The following is a 17106-nucleotide window of genomic DNA, read 5'->3' as shown; positions in this document are numbered from 1 at the left end:
TTAATTGGCCATTATAAATTGCCCCTAGTATAGGTAGGTGGTAGGGAAATATAGGGACAGGTGGGGATGTGGTAGGAATATGGGATTAGTGTAGGATTAGTATAAAATGGGTGGTTGATGGTCGGCACAGACTTGGTGGGCCGAAGGGCCTGTTTCAGTGCTGTATCTCTAAACTTAAACTAAAACTGAAGTACATGACTAAGGAACATACGAACAAACGAATTTGGAGCAGGAGTAGGCCATGTCCTACTGCATGAATCACAAAAGGTTAGTATGCAGGTACAGCACGTAATTAGGAAAGCTAATAGAATGTTATCGTTTATTGCGAGGGGAATTGAATACAAAAGTAGGGAGGTTACGCTTCAGCTGTACAGGGCATTGGTGAGACCACATCTGGAGTACTGTGTACAGTACTGGTCTCCTTATTTAAGGAAGGATGTAAATGCGTTGGAAGCAGTACAGAGAAGTTTTACTAGACTAATACCTGAAATGGCGGGCTGTCTTACGAGGAAAGAGTGGGCAGGCTAGGCTTGTATCCGCTGGAATTTAGAAGTAAATCCATAAGTCACATGGGAATAATTTGTAAAGTAGTCTGGAAGAAGCAGAAAACGATCAAGTCAGGATTCACATGTAGTTAAAAGTAATTTTTCTATTCCAGTTTGTTTAATCAGACAAATGCTACTTCTATCACCCTCATGTTGTGAACCTTGTGACCTTAAGTAATAAGTATTTGGTTATATTATGTTTTCAAAGAATGAGCTTGTATTCAAAGCCATAATCAAAGGATTACAGTAAAATTGTTTCACTGGAAACCGTTTAAATGCCCAATATGTGGGATGTAAAGTAATGCTGCACACATTGAACTGTTAGAACCAGTGTTTTTAACTCTTTCACCACAGAAGGATTTGGCATTTTTAGTGTAGATTTTGAGCATTTTGAAACGGCTATCAGTAGCACATTAGAACTACACAGTGATCCTATACTGTTGACAATATTCTTATGTTATCTTTATGCTATACCTTTGCTGCTGGTGCTTGTACTGCCTTGGGCCTTGGATAAATGCCATTGGTATAGCATAAAGAGGACAAAGTCACAGTGGTCATCCAATCCATTGGCAAGAGATTGTCCTGCACTGATATTGCTGCATTTCAGCCATCTTCCCTAAGTAGTCTGGGGCTCTGGGTTATTAGTCTAGTGACATTACCACTACGCCACCATCACCTTATCATTAGTGGAAACCAAACCCAGTATTGCACTCTTCCCTACACATTCCTTCACATGCTGTTTAAGAAATGAGTACAATAACGTCAATAAATTTCCACTCATGCCGACTGTCCACATAGTACATCCAAATGAAAGTTAGGAAGATTGAAATCCCCATAATCACAACTGAGGATGTGACACGCATTTCTTGCATTTAAAAAAACAGCAAAGATTCCTCCTTTAGTTGTTTGTTTTCTAAATCTAACCAAAGGGATTCAATATCATTTCCAACATTCATTTTTTTAGTTATACATAACCCCTCCCTGACAAGTATTGCCACTTACTGTCCTTACTTTGCTTCTTCATAAAGCAGACGCAAACTTTGTAACCTTATTCTCCACTCCTCACTCCCATTCGTTCCTGGCATTCATATAAATAAGTTAGGTCAACCTTTAGTAATCTTTATTTTATCTTCCTTAGTTTTCTTTAGTTGGTGATCGCTCTGCTTCCTTCTTTTCCACCTTACTATTTAGTGTAAGTATGATTGGGATTTACTGTGAAACACGAGGATACTGTCTCTTCAAGACTTTGGGATTTTATGCGGCCATTTTGATTGAATGATCTATCCCCACTCCATTTTATGTAATGTTTTGTCAAACAACTTTTTCCTTCAGCTATTGCTAGGTGTCTTAACTGGTAGATATTAAAAAAGACAAAGTTTCTTTTACAGTTTTGCATATTTATTTTACACTGTAAAAAAATATCATAGTAGTATACAGCTTTCTTAGAGGCCCTGTAAAAAAAATAATAAAAACAGGAAATGCTGGAAATACTCAGCAAGTCTGGCAGCATCTGCGGAGAGGGAAGCAGAGTTAATGTTTCAGGTCAGTGATCCTTCATCAGAACTCTGCTTAACTTTGCTTCTCTCTCCACAGATGCTGCCAGACCTGCTGAGTATTTCCAGCATTTCTTGTTTTTATTTCAGATTTACAGCATCTGCAGTATTTTGCTTTTATTTTACTGTTTTAAAAAAAAAAGTTTGTTTTGAAAGCTTTATGTAGTTTCGAGCTAAGTTGGTTTCAAAAGTTGCCAATTCCACATTTTTGGATGATGAGCATATTTCATGTTTCAATATTGACCCATTGTTATGTTGTTTTTACATTAATGCTACATTTCTATCCCTCCATGGCCTTGCCCCGTCTTCTTTCTATTGCCTGATTCAGCCTATGATTCCCACCACCTCCATCACACTTTCACATTCTCTGTTTCTCTGGCTCCAGCCTTGTGCATTTCCACTCTGTCACCCCCCCTCCCCCCCCGATCTTGCCCCGACAATTGGTAGCCATGCTTACAGTCACCGAAGTCCCACACTCTAGTATTCTTTCCCTAAACCTTTTCACCCTTCCATCTTCCGTTCTTCTTTTAAGACTGCACTATAAACCCACTTATCTGGCTAATTTATTTTGGTCACGCCTCCTAACCTCTCCTGCTTTGGCTGGTGTCTGTTTTCCTATGCCTCGGTGAACTGCTGTGGGATGTTTTTCTATGTTAAATGTGCCTTATAATGCAAGTAGTTATTCTTGCATTGAATCGGAGTATCACCATGTAGATGTGTGCAGAGCTTTACCCTATTTGTACAGAACCAATGGTATTTATCAAATTAGACAGCTATGGGAACAAAGCATTGGCAAACCCATCACTAAATAGAGGTCGTGGAAATCGAGTCAAAGAATGTGTTGCTTTGTGTTTTCCTTGTCAAGACTGGAAATATTGGAGAAAGCTAGAAATAAAAATGGATAATGCTGGAAATACGTAGCATCTGTAAAGAACAAAAAAAATGTTAATGTTTCAGTTATAGGCCCTTCATCAGAATTTAAAACTAAAAATACAAAAAAAAGTTTGGTAAGTTTCAGACCAAGAAAAGGGAAAAAAGGAGGGAGGAGAAACAACAGATATTCCTATCATGGGTTCAATATCCCACTAACTACTTAATTGAAAACTATTAAATGATATAAAAGTTCAGTAAGACAATGGAAAGGCATGAAGAGAACAAAAGGGTGTTCAGTTAGTTAAAAGGTTGAAAAACAAGTTAACTGCACATTGATTTCCTTGCTGTGCGTAAATTAGCTTCTGCATTTACCAAATAAGTTTTCAAAACTATTTTGGTATTTGAAATGCCAAGGAAGAGCTTTCCTTCCTTCCTTTCCTTTCTCTTTCATATTTTGCTTTTATTCTTTCCTCCTTTTCCTTATTTCTTTCTCTCATTTTGTGCACTCTTGCTGTTTTTCTTAAATTTTTTTAATGCATTTTCTTATCTTTCTCCCTTTCTTGCTTTTCCTTTCTTCCTTCTAATTTACTTCTCTGTTCTTCTGACCTGGAGCTGGTTAAGTTAAATGTGTTGTCTTTGCTGCCTTCCCTGATTAAAGAACTAATGGTAGTTTACATCAAGTAAAGTGACATTACCTGGATAAGTTCCAGTGCAAGCACATGGAGTTCTTGAAAGGGTCAGTGCCTTAGGTGGTGATCTTTCCTTCCTCCTTTCACCACCCTTCCCCCCTCAAAAAAAATGAATGATAGCAAATCCTAGTTCCAGATGAACGTTGAAATACTGAAGTCAATAAGGTAGGTTATTTAATATTTTTCCTCCAAGTTATTTTCTTTAACTTTGCCCTACTTGATCACAATCCTTTTTGTACTTCTTGCTTCCTTTCTATTATAATCAGTACTAAAATCACAGGTTTTTATGTATAATTTTTTTTTTAGGGTTTTATGTGGGATATGGCTAAGGAACTGGGAGCCATGTTGGTGTTTGCTGAACACAGGTATTATGGAGAGTCTTTGCCTTTTGGGAAAAAATCATTCAGTGTAAGTTTGGAAAAACACGCTTTACAAACTGAACTTTTTGTGTGGTATATTTCAGAAACAAATGTTTTGCTGTCTTCAATACTGTGCTACAGATGTCTTCTGTTTCTGCTACAAACCTTACTACAGAAAAATCATGCTGTGTAAATGCAATAGAAATTTAGTGGCATTTACTGAGTGCTATAGCACTACAGTTGTAGGGCTCAATTCATGTCATTAAATCTATACAATGTAGTGCATTATCTTCAGATAAGGAAATTTAAGCCTAGATTCTACAATTGGTCTTATTTTAATATGGGGTGGGGAATCCATTTACAATAAATATTATAAATAGGATACCACTGGTGTTAAAAATAACACCGATCAGGTGATCTATGGTTTAGATTTTAGAAGATGGGGATCTTAAATAGTTAACATTGCTCATTAGAAAAATATTCTGTGGATTAACTAGTTAGTGCTTATAAGCTATTTCATAGAGTCTCATCCACATATTCATTTTGACAAAGTTCCTGAGCACAACACGGCGAGGGAGTCATCACCTACTTGTCATAGAGTCATAGTTATACAGCACAGAAACAGGCCCTTTGACCCATCGTGTCTGTGCCGGCCATCAAGCACCTAACTATTCTAATCCCATATGCCAGTACTTGGCCCATAGTCTTGTATGCTATGGCGTTTCAAGTGCTCATCTAAATACTTCTTAAGTGTTGTGAGGGTTCCTGCCTCTACCACCTCTTCAGGCAGTGCGTTCCAGATTCCAACTGCCCTCTGGGTGAAAAAAATTTTCCTCAAATCCACTCTAAACTTCCTGCACCTTACCTTAAATCTATGCCCTCTGTGAAGTCCTTTGAGATCTTTCTTTACATTAATGGTGCTATATAAGTTCATGTTGTAGTTGGTATTGAGTTTGCTGCTGAAGTTAGGCATCTCAATTTTGTAGTTCTAATTCAGATGGCTCTCTGCCAGGCTCATCACTCCAAGTTAGTTCTTTCATCAGCACCTGTTTTTGTTTTAATTTTTAAAAAAATAGATGGGTTATGGAATAAGAGAATATTTAATATTAATCAGATGGGGAAAGGGCAAGATGTTGGTTTTGATGACTGGTAATATGAAATGCAAAAGTATATAAAATTCAGAAAGAGTGCTTGTTCAGTTTCTAAATGTGATTATAATGTAAATTTTTAGCAGTGCTTTATGCCTTTTACATTTGACTCGGCCATCAATTTTTGTGTACTGGTGAGGAAGGATGCAGGAATTCTAAAATAGTTTGTTAGGAAGAATTGAAAGCTAAATTAGGCAGGTGAAAAGGAGCAGCGGAGGCACTTCTGTGCAGTTGATGGCTGGTTTATGGTATGGTGACAAATGTGAGTGTACAGGAAACACAACTCCTACTATCGCTATAAACCTCCTGAATTGACCATGTTTGAATTGATTCGGTGAAACCCACCAGAAGAGGCATGTGGAGCCAGGCAGGTTTCACTGCCAAATTCCCACAGCCTCAAAAAGATTTTCTGACTGCTTCTGCTCTACTCTCCAGGCAGTAAATTTTAAAATAACACAGAAGTGAATGAAATGAGGGGGGGAGTGAAAGAGAGCAGGCATGTTTGGGAGAAGGGAATCTGTGCAGGCATGCAGTCACACAAATATAAATGTTTATTCTTTTGGTTTTGATTTTGAAACTTTGTATGCAGTGGAGAAGTAGTGAACTAATTGGGGAAAGAACATGATACAAGTGCACTGTGGCATACGGGCAGCCATGGGTGTTCCTTATCCTTTTTAACTAATCTTGAGTATGAATAGGACAATTTTATGTAACAGTAGGTGGTAATTGGAGAGTCTGGGTTAGAACTCTGGGCCCCAGTGTAACTAAAGTACATAACTAAGGAAGTAAATCCAAAAGTCACAGACCATGGGAACAATTTGTAAGGTAGTCTGGAAGAAGCAGAAAATGATTGTCAGAATTCACATGCATTTAACAGTAATTTTTCCATCCCAGTTAGCATAATCAGACAAATGCTGCTTCTATCACCCTCATGTTGTGAACCTTGTGACCTTAAGTAATAAGCATTTGGTTATATTTCTTATGTTTTCAAAGAATGAGCCTGGATTCAAAGCCATATTCAAAGGATTACAGTAAAATTGTTTCACTGGAAACAGTTCAAATGCCCAATAAGTGGGATATAAAATAATGCTGCAAACATTGAACTGATAGAACCAGTGTTTTAAACTCTTTCACCACGAAAGGATTTGGCATTTTAGGTGTAAATTATGAGCATTTTGAAATGGCCATCAGTAGCACATTAGAACTACACAGTGATCCTACTCTGTTGATGTCTCATCTTTGGCCTCCTTGTCTCAAGAGACAATGGGTAAGCGCCTGGAGGTGGTCAGTGGTTTGTGAAGCAACGCCTGGAGTGGCTATAAAGGCCAATTCTAGAACGGTAGACTCTTCCACAGGTGCTGCAGATAAAATTGGTTGACAGGGCTGTTATGCAGTTGGTTCTCTCCTTGCGCTTCTCTCTTTTTTCCTGCCAACTGCTAAGTCTCTTCGACTTGCCACACTTTAGCCCCACCTTTATGGCTGCCCGCCACCTCTGGCGATCGCTGGCAACTGACTCCCACGACTTGTGATCAATGTCACAGGACTTCATGTCGCGTTTGCAGACGTCTTTAAAGCGGAGACGAGGATGGCCGATGGGTCTGATGCCAGTGATGAGCTCGCTGTACAATGTGTCCTTCTTATGTTATCTTTATGCTATGCCTTTGCTGCTGGTGCTTGTGCTGCCTTGGGCCTCGGACATATGCCATTGGTATAGCATAAAGAGGACGAAGTCACAATGGTCTTCCAATCCATTGGCAAGTGGTTTGTCCTGCACTGATATTGCTGCATTTCAGCCGTATTCCCAAATTGTCTGATGCTATGTGTGTGATGAGTGTGCCCAAACATATGTGTGAGCTCGTTTATGTTGATTCCCTAATTGTACTCTTTATACTGTTTAGCTATTTATAATAACAACTTTGTTCACATGGACATATTTTGAAATATCTGGAGGTTATTAGATGTCATATTCCCTTTCAGTTTGGTTGTAATTACATTTTACAAATGCTTCTCTTTTAGAATCTTAAGCACTTGAATTACTTCACCTCTGAGCAGGCATTGGCTGATTTTGCAGTTCTTATTAGGAGTCTCAAACACACCACCCCGGGAGCTCAGAACAGTCCTGTTATTGCTATCGGAGGCTCCTATGGAGGAATGTTAGCAGCCTGGTTTAGGATGAAGTATCCAAACATTGTTGTTGGGTGAGTATTAGTTTGGGAGGGGAAGGGAAAGAAATCACAATCACTTACAGCAGTCAAATCATAGTCTTTGCGTTTAACACTTGAGTATAACTTAAAATGCCACAGAATTTTGAACTGTTCTTGAATGTACAGTTTTTGAAGTTAAATAAATGCCTTCCATTTTGTACTGTTTGACTTTTTTTTCTTTTGGTTCAAATGTTCAATTTTTACAGTAATGAATCTATGAAATAAAGTATGATCCTGTGGTAGATCACCGAGGTAAAGATATTACAAATTGAGTTTATATGTATACACAAAAGAATATCATAGCTCTATTAAAGTATAAGGTACACTTGGAAAAAAATCCAGTTTGTATTCTACTTAAGATTGTATAGTTTATTTGGTTGTGTTAGTTGACCAAATGATGAAATTCTTAACCTATTATGTGGCATTGGGTTGTCAAGCCAAATGATGTTTCACAGAATTGTTACAGTGCAGAAGGAGGCCATTCGACCCATCATGTCTGCATTGGCTCTCTGAAAGAGCAACTCCCTCAGTTCCATTCCCCTGCCTTCTCTCCATAACCCTGCACATTCTTCCTTTTCGTATAACTGTCTAATTCCCTTTTGAATGCTTCAATTGAACCTGCCTCCACCACATTCTCAGGCAGCGCATTCCAGACCTTAACCACTCGCTGCGTGAAAAAGTTTTTCCTCATGTCACTTTTGCTTCTCTTACCAAGTACTTTAAATCTGTGCCTTCTCGTTCTCTATCCTTTCACGAGTGGGAACAATTTCTCTCTATCCACTCTGTCCAGATCCCTTGTGATTTTGAATACCTCTATCAAATCACCTCTCAGCCTTCTCTTCTCCAAGGAAATCAGTCCTAACTGCTTCAATTTATCTTCATAACTGAAATTCCTCATCCCTGGAACCATTCTCGTGAATCTTTTCTGTACTCGCTTAAATGCCCTCACGTCTTTCCTCAAGGGCGGCGTCCAGAGTTGGACGCAATTCTCCAGCTGAGGCTGAACTAGTGTCTTCTACAAGTTCAACATAACCTCCTTGCTCTTGTACTCTATTCCCCTATTAATGAAGCCCAGGATACTGTATGCTTTATTAACCGCTCTCTCCACCTGTCCTGCCACCTTCAATGACTTGTGCACATATACACCTAGTTCCCTCTGCTCCTGCACCCCCTTTAGAATTGTACCCTTTATTCTATATTGTCTCCACATTCTCCCTACCAAAATGAATCACTTCACATCTCTCTGCATTGGACTTTATCTGCCACCTGTCTGCCCATTCCAGCATCTTGTTTATGTCCTTTTGAAGTTCTACACTCCTCACAGTTCACAATGCTTCCAAGTTTCGTATCATCTGCCAACCTTGAAATTGAGCCCTGTACACCAAGGTCTAGGTCATTAATATACATCAGCAAAAGCAAGGGTCCCAACACTGATCCCTGGGGAACTCCACTACAAACCTTCCTCCAGCCTGAAAAACATCCATTAACCATTGGTCTTTGTTTCCTGTCACTCAGCCAATTTCATATCCATATTGCTACTGTCCCTTTTATGACATGAGCTACAAATTTGCTCACAAGTCTGTTGTGGGGCACTGTATCAAACGCCTTTTGAAAATCCATGTACACCACATCAAAAGCATTGGCCTCGATATGAAATGCCTAAAGTAAAAGTATCCTTAAAAAAAAAGAGGTGATGCTACCATAATTGCTAAACATTGGCATTGGTCTAGTGGTATTATGTCTTGTTTTGGTAACTGCTTGTAAAAACACATGGAAGTGTTGGCAATGATTCAAAGGAAGAGACTGACAACATTACAAGATATAAAATCACATGATTAGAAGTTAATAAAAGGAGCTGGAGAAAGATATGATCCAAGTATTAATCACTAATATGGAGTCAATTGTAGATCTATATCAGAGAACCTACTTGAATCCAATTTATTCTCTTCCATACTTTAAAAAAAAAAATTTTTTTCTTTTTTTATTTAATTCCCTTTTTTAAGTGTCAAAATTAACTTAACTTCTATATCTGCTTGTCATAATTTTCTGACTACTTATTCTAAGATATAAATAAAACTTTGTATCACAATGGCTGCTATATAAGTATTGTGCAGTGTGTGATCTAACTCGAATTTTTAATGAAAGTGTATTGTGTATATGGGTACTTGCAAATATAATCTGAATTTAAAAAATATGAAAACTTATTGCTTCTACAGAAATCCTGTGCCATCCAAACGTTTGATGTTAGCAAATTTTAAATCTGGGTGGAAATAGTGTTTTTGTGGACCTTTTTGTAATTTTTTTCCAATATTTTTTTATAATGTTGAAATCTAAAAAGAAAAGTGATTCTGTGTAACTAGTTGGCATTAAAATTGTGCTGTATGAATATTACTGTTGGTAAACATGTTCATATGAAATTCCTGCTGTTTTAATGGCAGCATTAAAATAAATTCCCTACAATCTTTGTTAAAATAGTGAACAATTTTTATGCAATCACATGAAACATTATTATCCACTGATATTTGCACAACAGAATTTCAAGCCATTTGTGTTTGTGTTGTAGAGCTCTTGCTGCTTCTGCTCCAATATGGCTGTTTGAAAATTTGACTCCGTGTGGAGCTTTCTACACTATTGTAACCAATGACTTCTTGAAGAGTGGCAAAGGCTGTGCTGAAAGCATCAAGAATTCTTGGGACGCAATAAATAACCTGTCATCGAGAGGTAACCTAGCCCTTTCTGGGATTTGACAACTGTTGCAGTTTATATTTATTTTTTAGTTTGAAGGTTTCCCATGAGATTAAAATCTTAAATAATTCTACTTCAGTTTGAACACACTTTGATCTAGTTCTGAGAAAGTAAATTGTGGAGCAGAACTATTGGCCTACATAATGCCACTGCTCTTCCATATAACTCGCTGATTAAAAAAAAAGGTGGAAAAGAGAAATTCTGTATGTGTTGCACAATACATGCCACTGGTATTAGAGAAAAGTAATTGTTCCCCTGTGCAAATAAGCAAATTTGATATGAAGGTGCCTTTGTTTCTTGGCATGCCATTGTTTTTGAGTATTCTTTTAAGAACCTTGATGACCCCAATTCCTGACCAAATAGCATTACAAGTAGAATAAGTATATTCACCTTCTGGATGATGCAAGTTTGTTGACTTTTTACTGAGTCATTTGCCAGTCTGTACTATTTTCATGTAGTTAAAGCTATCAACTGTCCCAAAAAGACTTGTGGAGTGATGTGTACTAAACAATAACAGTTAATAAAAACAGCAACAGTGTATTACATTCATAGAACAGTTTCAACAAAGAAAACATTCCAAAGTGTTTCACAGAACGTTAAGGGAAGTGTTGCTGAGCACTGGAGTTGGCGATTAGGTGGGGTAAATACATTGATTTTGAGAAGATTTTATCAATCCGAGGAGCAGGGGAGAGGTGAAAGTAGGCAGTGCTGCAGAAGTGAAAATAAATGATCTTGGTGACAGATATGAAACTCAGCTTAGGTTGTATTAGCGTAAAATCAATGACGTGTAAGGGAATTGTGGCAGGCTGAAAATGACTGTTTTGTTCCTTCCACTGTTCAATTAGAGGAAGTTTGGTTGCAACAATGATTGGTATTGGACAGGCAGTTTTTCAGCATAGGCATGGTTGTAGGATTGAGCTTGGTGATGCAGAGGTGTTGTGAAAGCTGACCGCATGCCTATGAATGATGTCATCATCGTCTTTTTAAGTTCTGTATGGTGTTAGAATCATGGGATCTTCGAGGCAGAAAAAATTATAAGAGTGATAAGGAAATGACAGATGTATACAAATAGGTTGAAGACAAAAAAAAGTGGAAATAGTGGAGAACCAAGCATCTAATAAGAGTGAGGGACTTAAAAGTAATTAATATTTTAGTAAAGAAAAAGTACTCTAGAAATTAGTTGTACTGAAAGTGACAAATATCCCTGGACCTGATGGCCTATATTCTGGGATTTTAAGAGGTAACTGTAAAGATTGTTTTGATCTTCCAGAATTCCCTAGACTTGAGAATGATCCTTAAGAATGCTTGCCATTTCAACACTCCCCCCTGCTTGCATGCTAACATTTCCTGGGATTGCTGCAGTGTTCCAGTGAACATCAACGCAAGCTCGAGGAACAGCATCTCATTTACCGATTAGGCACACTACAGCCTGCTGAATGTCAGGTTAACTGGCCTATAATTCAGTTTTCTCACTCTCCCTTTTCTTGAACCATGTGATTACATTTGCTATCTTCCAAACCAGAAGGACCGGACTGAACACTGAGTTCAATAATTTCAGAGCATGACGGGGCCCCCCATTTTACTTTTATTTTTAGTTATTTTTTTCTTTTTCCTTTTTTAATATATTTTTTTGTGTTTGTTTTATTTTATTTCATAGTTTGTTCAGTTTGCTTACCCACTTTTTTTCATGTTTGTACTTGCGGCTGTTCAATTTTCAGTCCATTAACACCCTATCTGTACTAATGCTTTGTCTTTCAACACACCGTTAACATATTATTTGCCTTTGGTCCACGACCTTCTGGTCAGCTATTCTGTGACCCTGTCCTATCTACACCTTCTCCTTTGTTATCTCTTGCCCCACCCCCGCTTTAATTGCTTATAACCTTTTACATTTCTAATATTTGCTAGTTCTGAAGAAGGGTCACTGACCTGAAACGTTAACTCTGCTTCTCTCTCCACAGATGCTGCAAGACCTGCTATGTATTTCCAGCATTTCTTGTTTTTATTTAAGAACGGTCCTTCTGGTTTGGAAGATAGCAAATGTAATCACACTGTTCAAGAAAAGGGAGAGTGAGAAAACTGAATTATAGGCCAGTTAACCTGACATCAGTAGGATATATCTCTTTGTCAGTACAAATATACTGTTAAGGCCATTATAGAGCTAAACCAACTTGTGTTTAGATCTTCACAGCCATGATCTTAATGCTTCAAGAAACTGAACACCATCCCAAAAGTACGTTTTCTATAGTCTACAAAAACAAGGCGCAAAATAGAATCATACATTATGAATCCATTAAGTAAATTGATAGCTTTCTATGGTCCTTCCTACAATGCAATATTTATCTAGGCAGATTATTAGGGGTGTGGTAACGGGGCACTTGGAAAATCATAATATGATTGGCTGGAGTTAACATGGTTTTATGAAAGGAAAATTTGTGTTTGACAAATGTATTAGAATTTTTTGGGGTGCAACCAGCAGGGTAAATACAGGGTAACTGGTGAATGTAGTACATTTGGATTTCAAAAGGCATTTGATAAGGTGCTACAGAAGATTAGTGCTCATGGGGTCATGGATAATATATTACCTTGTACTGAGGATTGGTCAACGGACAAAATAACAGAGAGGAATAAGGTCATTTTTGTGTTCAGATTTGTGTTGAGATCAGTGCTCGGGCCTCAGCTATTTACAGGCAATATTAATGTCCTGGATGAGGGAATCAAGTGTACTGTATCCAAAATTGCTGATGATACAAAGCTAGGTTGGAAAGTAAGCTGTGAGGACGTTGGAAAGAGGCAGCAAAGGGATATTGCCAGTTTAAGTGGGTGGGTAAGAAGGTGGCAGATAACTTGGGACAATGTGAAGTTATCCACTTTTGTAGGAATCATTGAATTGAATCATAGAATGGTCACAGCACAGAAGGAGGCCATTCAGCTCATTGAACCCATGCCAGCTCTTTGCAAGAGCAATTTAGCTTTTTTCACTCCCTGGCCCTTTCCCAATAGCCCTGCATTTTTTTTTGTTCAGGTGCTTATCCAGTTCCCTTTTAAAAGCCACAATTGAATCTGCCTCCACCCCCCTTTCAGGCAGCGCATTCTAGATCATAACCACGTGTTGCGTAAAAGAAAAATAATTTCCTCATGTCCCCTTTGGTTCTTTGCTGAACCAGTGTTTTATAAAGGTTCATCATAACTTCCTTGCTTTTGTACTCTTTGTCTCTATTTATAAAGTCCAGGATCCTGTGCACCTTTGTAATAATTGTCTAAATCTGCCCTGCCATCTTCAATGATTTGTGCATATATGTCCCCAGGTCTTTATGTTCCTGCAACCCTTTAGAATTTTATCCTCTAGTTTAAATTGCCTCTTCTTGATCTTCCTACCAAAATGTATCACTTCATGCTTCTCTGCATGAAATTGTATCTGCTACATGACCGCCCATTCAACCAGCCTAAGTCCTCTTAAAGTCTATCACTATCTTCCTCACGGTTTACTATACTTCCAAGTTTTGTGTCATCTGTAGATTTTGAAATTGTGCCCAGTACACCTAAATCTAGCTCATTAATATATGTCAAGAAAAGCAATGATCTTCATACTGACCCCTGGGGAACACCACTATATACCTCCCCCCAGTCTGAAAAACAACCTTTCACTATGCCACTCTGTTTCCTGTCATTCAGCCAACTTCACATCTAGGCTGCCATTGCCTCTTTTATTCAATTGGCTTCAACACTTTGCTGAGAAGCCAATTATGTGGCACTTTATCAAACACTTTTTGAAAGTCCACATACACCACATCAACTGCATTACCCTCATCAACGCTCTGTTACCTCATTAAAAAAACTCAATCAGGTTAGTTGAACACAATTTGCCTTTTACAAATCTGTGCTGGCTTTCCTTAATTAATTCACACTTGTCCAAGTGACTGTTAATTTTGTACTGGATTATTATTTCTAAAAACTTTCCCATCGCTGAGGTTAAACTAACTCCAGTCGATGCTGGGTTTATCCTTTCACCCTTTTTTGAGCAATTATTTAGCTCTTCTCATATTTCTCCAGCCCTCTGGAACCATGCTGTATCTAAGGGGGATTGGAAAAATATGGCCTCAGCATCCTGTGGTCTGATGACTTCTAGTACGTTCTCTTTATCAATATTTAGCTCTTCTCATATTTCAAATACCTCCTCTTTCACTATGACTTTGGCAGCATTTTCTTCCTTGCAAAAGACAGATACAAAGTACTCATTTAATACCTCAACATGCCCTTTGCCACCATGTGTAAATCTCTTTCCCTAATCAACCCCACCCCTCTCTTACTACCCTTTTACCATTTGTACGCCTATAGAAGACTTTTGGATTCCCTTTTATGTTAGCTGCCATCCCTTCTCATACGCTCTCTTTGCCCCTCTTATTTCCTTTTTTACTTCCCCTCTGAACTTTCTGTATTCAGCCTGGTTCTCATTTATGTTATCAAACTGACATTTGTCATCCGTCCTCATTTTCTGCTTCATCTTACTCTCTATCTCTTTCGTTACCCAGGGAGCTCAGGCTTTGGTTGCCTTTACTTGCCCTGTCATGAGAATGTACTTTGACTGTACCCGAACAGTCTTCTCTCTAAAGGTAGCCCATTGTTCGAATACAGTTTTTCCTGCCAGTTTTTGATTCCAGTTTACCTGCAACAGATCCATTCTTAACCTATTGAAATTCTCCCTCCTCCAATAAGTATTTTTTACTCTAAATTGCTCCTAGTCCTTTTCTATAGCTAATCTAAACCTTATGATACTATGACCACTGTTCCCTAAGTGTACCCCTACTGACTGCTTGACATAGCTCATTCCCCAGGACCAGATCTTGCCTCCTTCCTCATTGGGCTGGAAATGTACTGATTAAGAAAATTTTCTTGAATATACTTAAGAAACTCTTCCTCCTCTCTGCTCTTTGCACTATGACTATCCCAGTCTATATTAAGATAATTGAAGTCCTCCATTATAACTATTCTATAGTTCTTGCACCCATCTGTAATTTCCCTGCAAATTTGCTTCTCTATATATTTCCCACTAGTAGTTGGCCTAGAAAATACACCCAGTAGTGCAATGAGAATTCCATTGTTTCTTAACTCTAACCAAATAGATTCTGTCCTTGACCTCTCCAGGTCATTCCCTCTCTCCAGCACTGAAATATTTCCCTTGATCAATACAACCACCCTCCATTTTTTCCCTTCCCAGTCTTTGCTGAACACTTTGTATGCAGGAATGGTTGGTGCCCAGTCCTGCCCTTATCTGAGCCATATCTCTGTTATCACCATGACATATTTCCATGTGGCCATTTGCACCTGCAGTTCACTAACCTTTTTTTTACCATGCTTAAAATAGAAAAGCAGAATTTTTTTTTTTAAAAGATAAGGGACCAGTAAATGTTGGTGTACAGAAGGATTTGAGAGGCCTTGTACATGACTCAGAAAATTAATATGTGCGTACAACAAGCAATCAGGAAGGAAAATGGTATGTTATCATTTATTGCAAGGGGTTGGACTGTAAGAGTAGGGAAATTTTTCTTGCTGTAATTATATAGGACTTTGGTGCGACTACACCTAGAGTACTGTACACAGTTTTTGTCTCATTACTTAAACAAAGGATAAACTTATCTTAGAGCAGGTGCAACAAAGGTTCACTTGGGTGAGGGGTCGTCCTATGAGGAGGGATTGAGTAGAAAGGGCCTATATTTTCTGGAGCTTAGAAGAATGAGAGGAATTCTCATTGAAACATATAATGCGCTTAAAAGGCTTGACAGGATAGATGTTGAGAGGCTGTTTTGCTTGGCTGGAGATTCTAGAATTAGGGGTGATAGTTTCAGGATAAGAGGTCATAAGCTTAGGACAGAGATGAGATATTTTCATTCAGAGATTGTGAATATTTGGAATTTTCTTCCCCAGATAACTGTGGATGCTCAGGTGCTGCAGGCAAAAGGTCCCAGCTCCTCAGGCAGGGAATCGAGCCACTTACCCACAGGCGTCCAGAACATTTCTCCCAGTTGATCATGCCGCCGAGTTGACCGGCTGACACTCTTGCATCCTCTGCAGGGCGATGAGATCAATAGCCACTAAGAGTACAGCATTGGTGTAAGCCGAGAGGACGACATCGATGCCTGGCCCGCGCTGAGCCAGTCCTGTCAATCTCCTCCGCGAGAGATACAGGAAAAGCTCCATGCAGATGGCATAAAACTGGCCAGACATGGGGAACTCCTGACACACCTCTCTCCCAAAGCGAAGGGGTACCGTCAAGGACCTGTTAACCTTAATCAGACACTCGGTGGCAGCGTATAGAAGTCGGGTCCGGGCGACAAAATGCCTCCTGTACTCAAATGTCTGCAGTGTCCTGAATAGGTATTAGTAATCCACACTGTCAAACCCCTTCTCCTGATTTAGGGAAAGGAAAGTGACGGACGCAACAGTTCTCTGGGAATGGTGGACCAGGTCCCAGGTCAAATGGATGTTGTCGTGGATTGTCCAGCCTGGGGACCATGTAGGACTGGTCACGGTAGCTCATGTGGGCCAGCATGTGCCAAGGCGAGCAGACATGGCCCTGGATGGAGACTGGGTACCAGTTCTTAAGCAGGCAGAGATTGCCCCTATTGGGCACCAGAACAATGATGGCATTGTGCCAAAAGAGGGGCATCTCCCCAGTTACCAGACTTTCCTCCTGGGACCCATGTGTACCCCTGTGGAGCTCCATGGTCAGCCTATCCACCACCGGAGATTTGCCCCTTGACAGCCAGATAAAGACACTGGTCAGCTCCACCAGGCTAAGCATAGCATCGAGCCATTGGCGGCCTCCGGGCTGTTCTTAAGCAGATCCTCCAACAAAACGCTGCGAGCATCCTCTTTGGATGGATCCAGAGAGAGCGGAGCACCATAATAGACTTGGGCCTGGGCACTGATGCCCTCCAGTCTGAGCCCCAAGAACTACTTACGGACCCCCTGCCTTTTTTCCAGCAAGTA

The 17106-nt window shown here is 39.3% G+C and overlaps 1 protein-coding gene across 2 annotated transcripts in view; it reads left to right on the top strand.

Moving 5' to 3' along the window:
• Window positions 1–17106, top strand: part of prcp (prolylcarboxypeptidase (angiotensinase C)) — a 72582-nt gene that overhangs the window by 23388 nt on the left and 32088 nt on the right. For both annotated transcript variants that reach the window (XM_068033917.1, XM_068033918.1), the window contains exons 3-5: window positions 3967–4068; window positions 7184–7365; window positions 9935–10092. In XM_068033917.1, coding sequence (XP_067890018.1) covers window positions 3967–4068; window positions 7184–7365; window positions 9935–10092 — 442 coding nt within the window. The remainder of the gene's footprint in view (window positions 1–3966; window positions 4069–7183; window positions 7366–9934; window positions 10093–17106) is intronic.

The sequence above is a fragment of the Heterodontus francisci genome, chromosome 6 (genome assembly GCF_036365525.1).
Source record: "Heterodontus francisci isolate sHetFra1 chromosome 6, sHetFra1.hap1, whole genome shotgun sequence".
NCBI classification, from domain to species: Eukaryota; Metazoa; Chordata; class Chondrichthyes; order Heterodontiformes; family Heterodontidae; genus Heterodontus; species Heterodontus francisci.
This window is presented reverse-complemented; position numbering and strand designations above follow the sequence as displayed.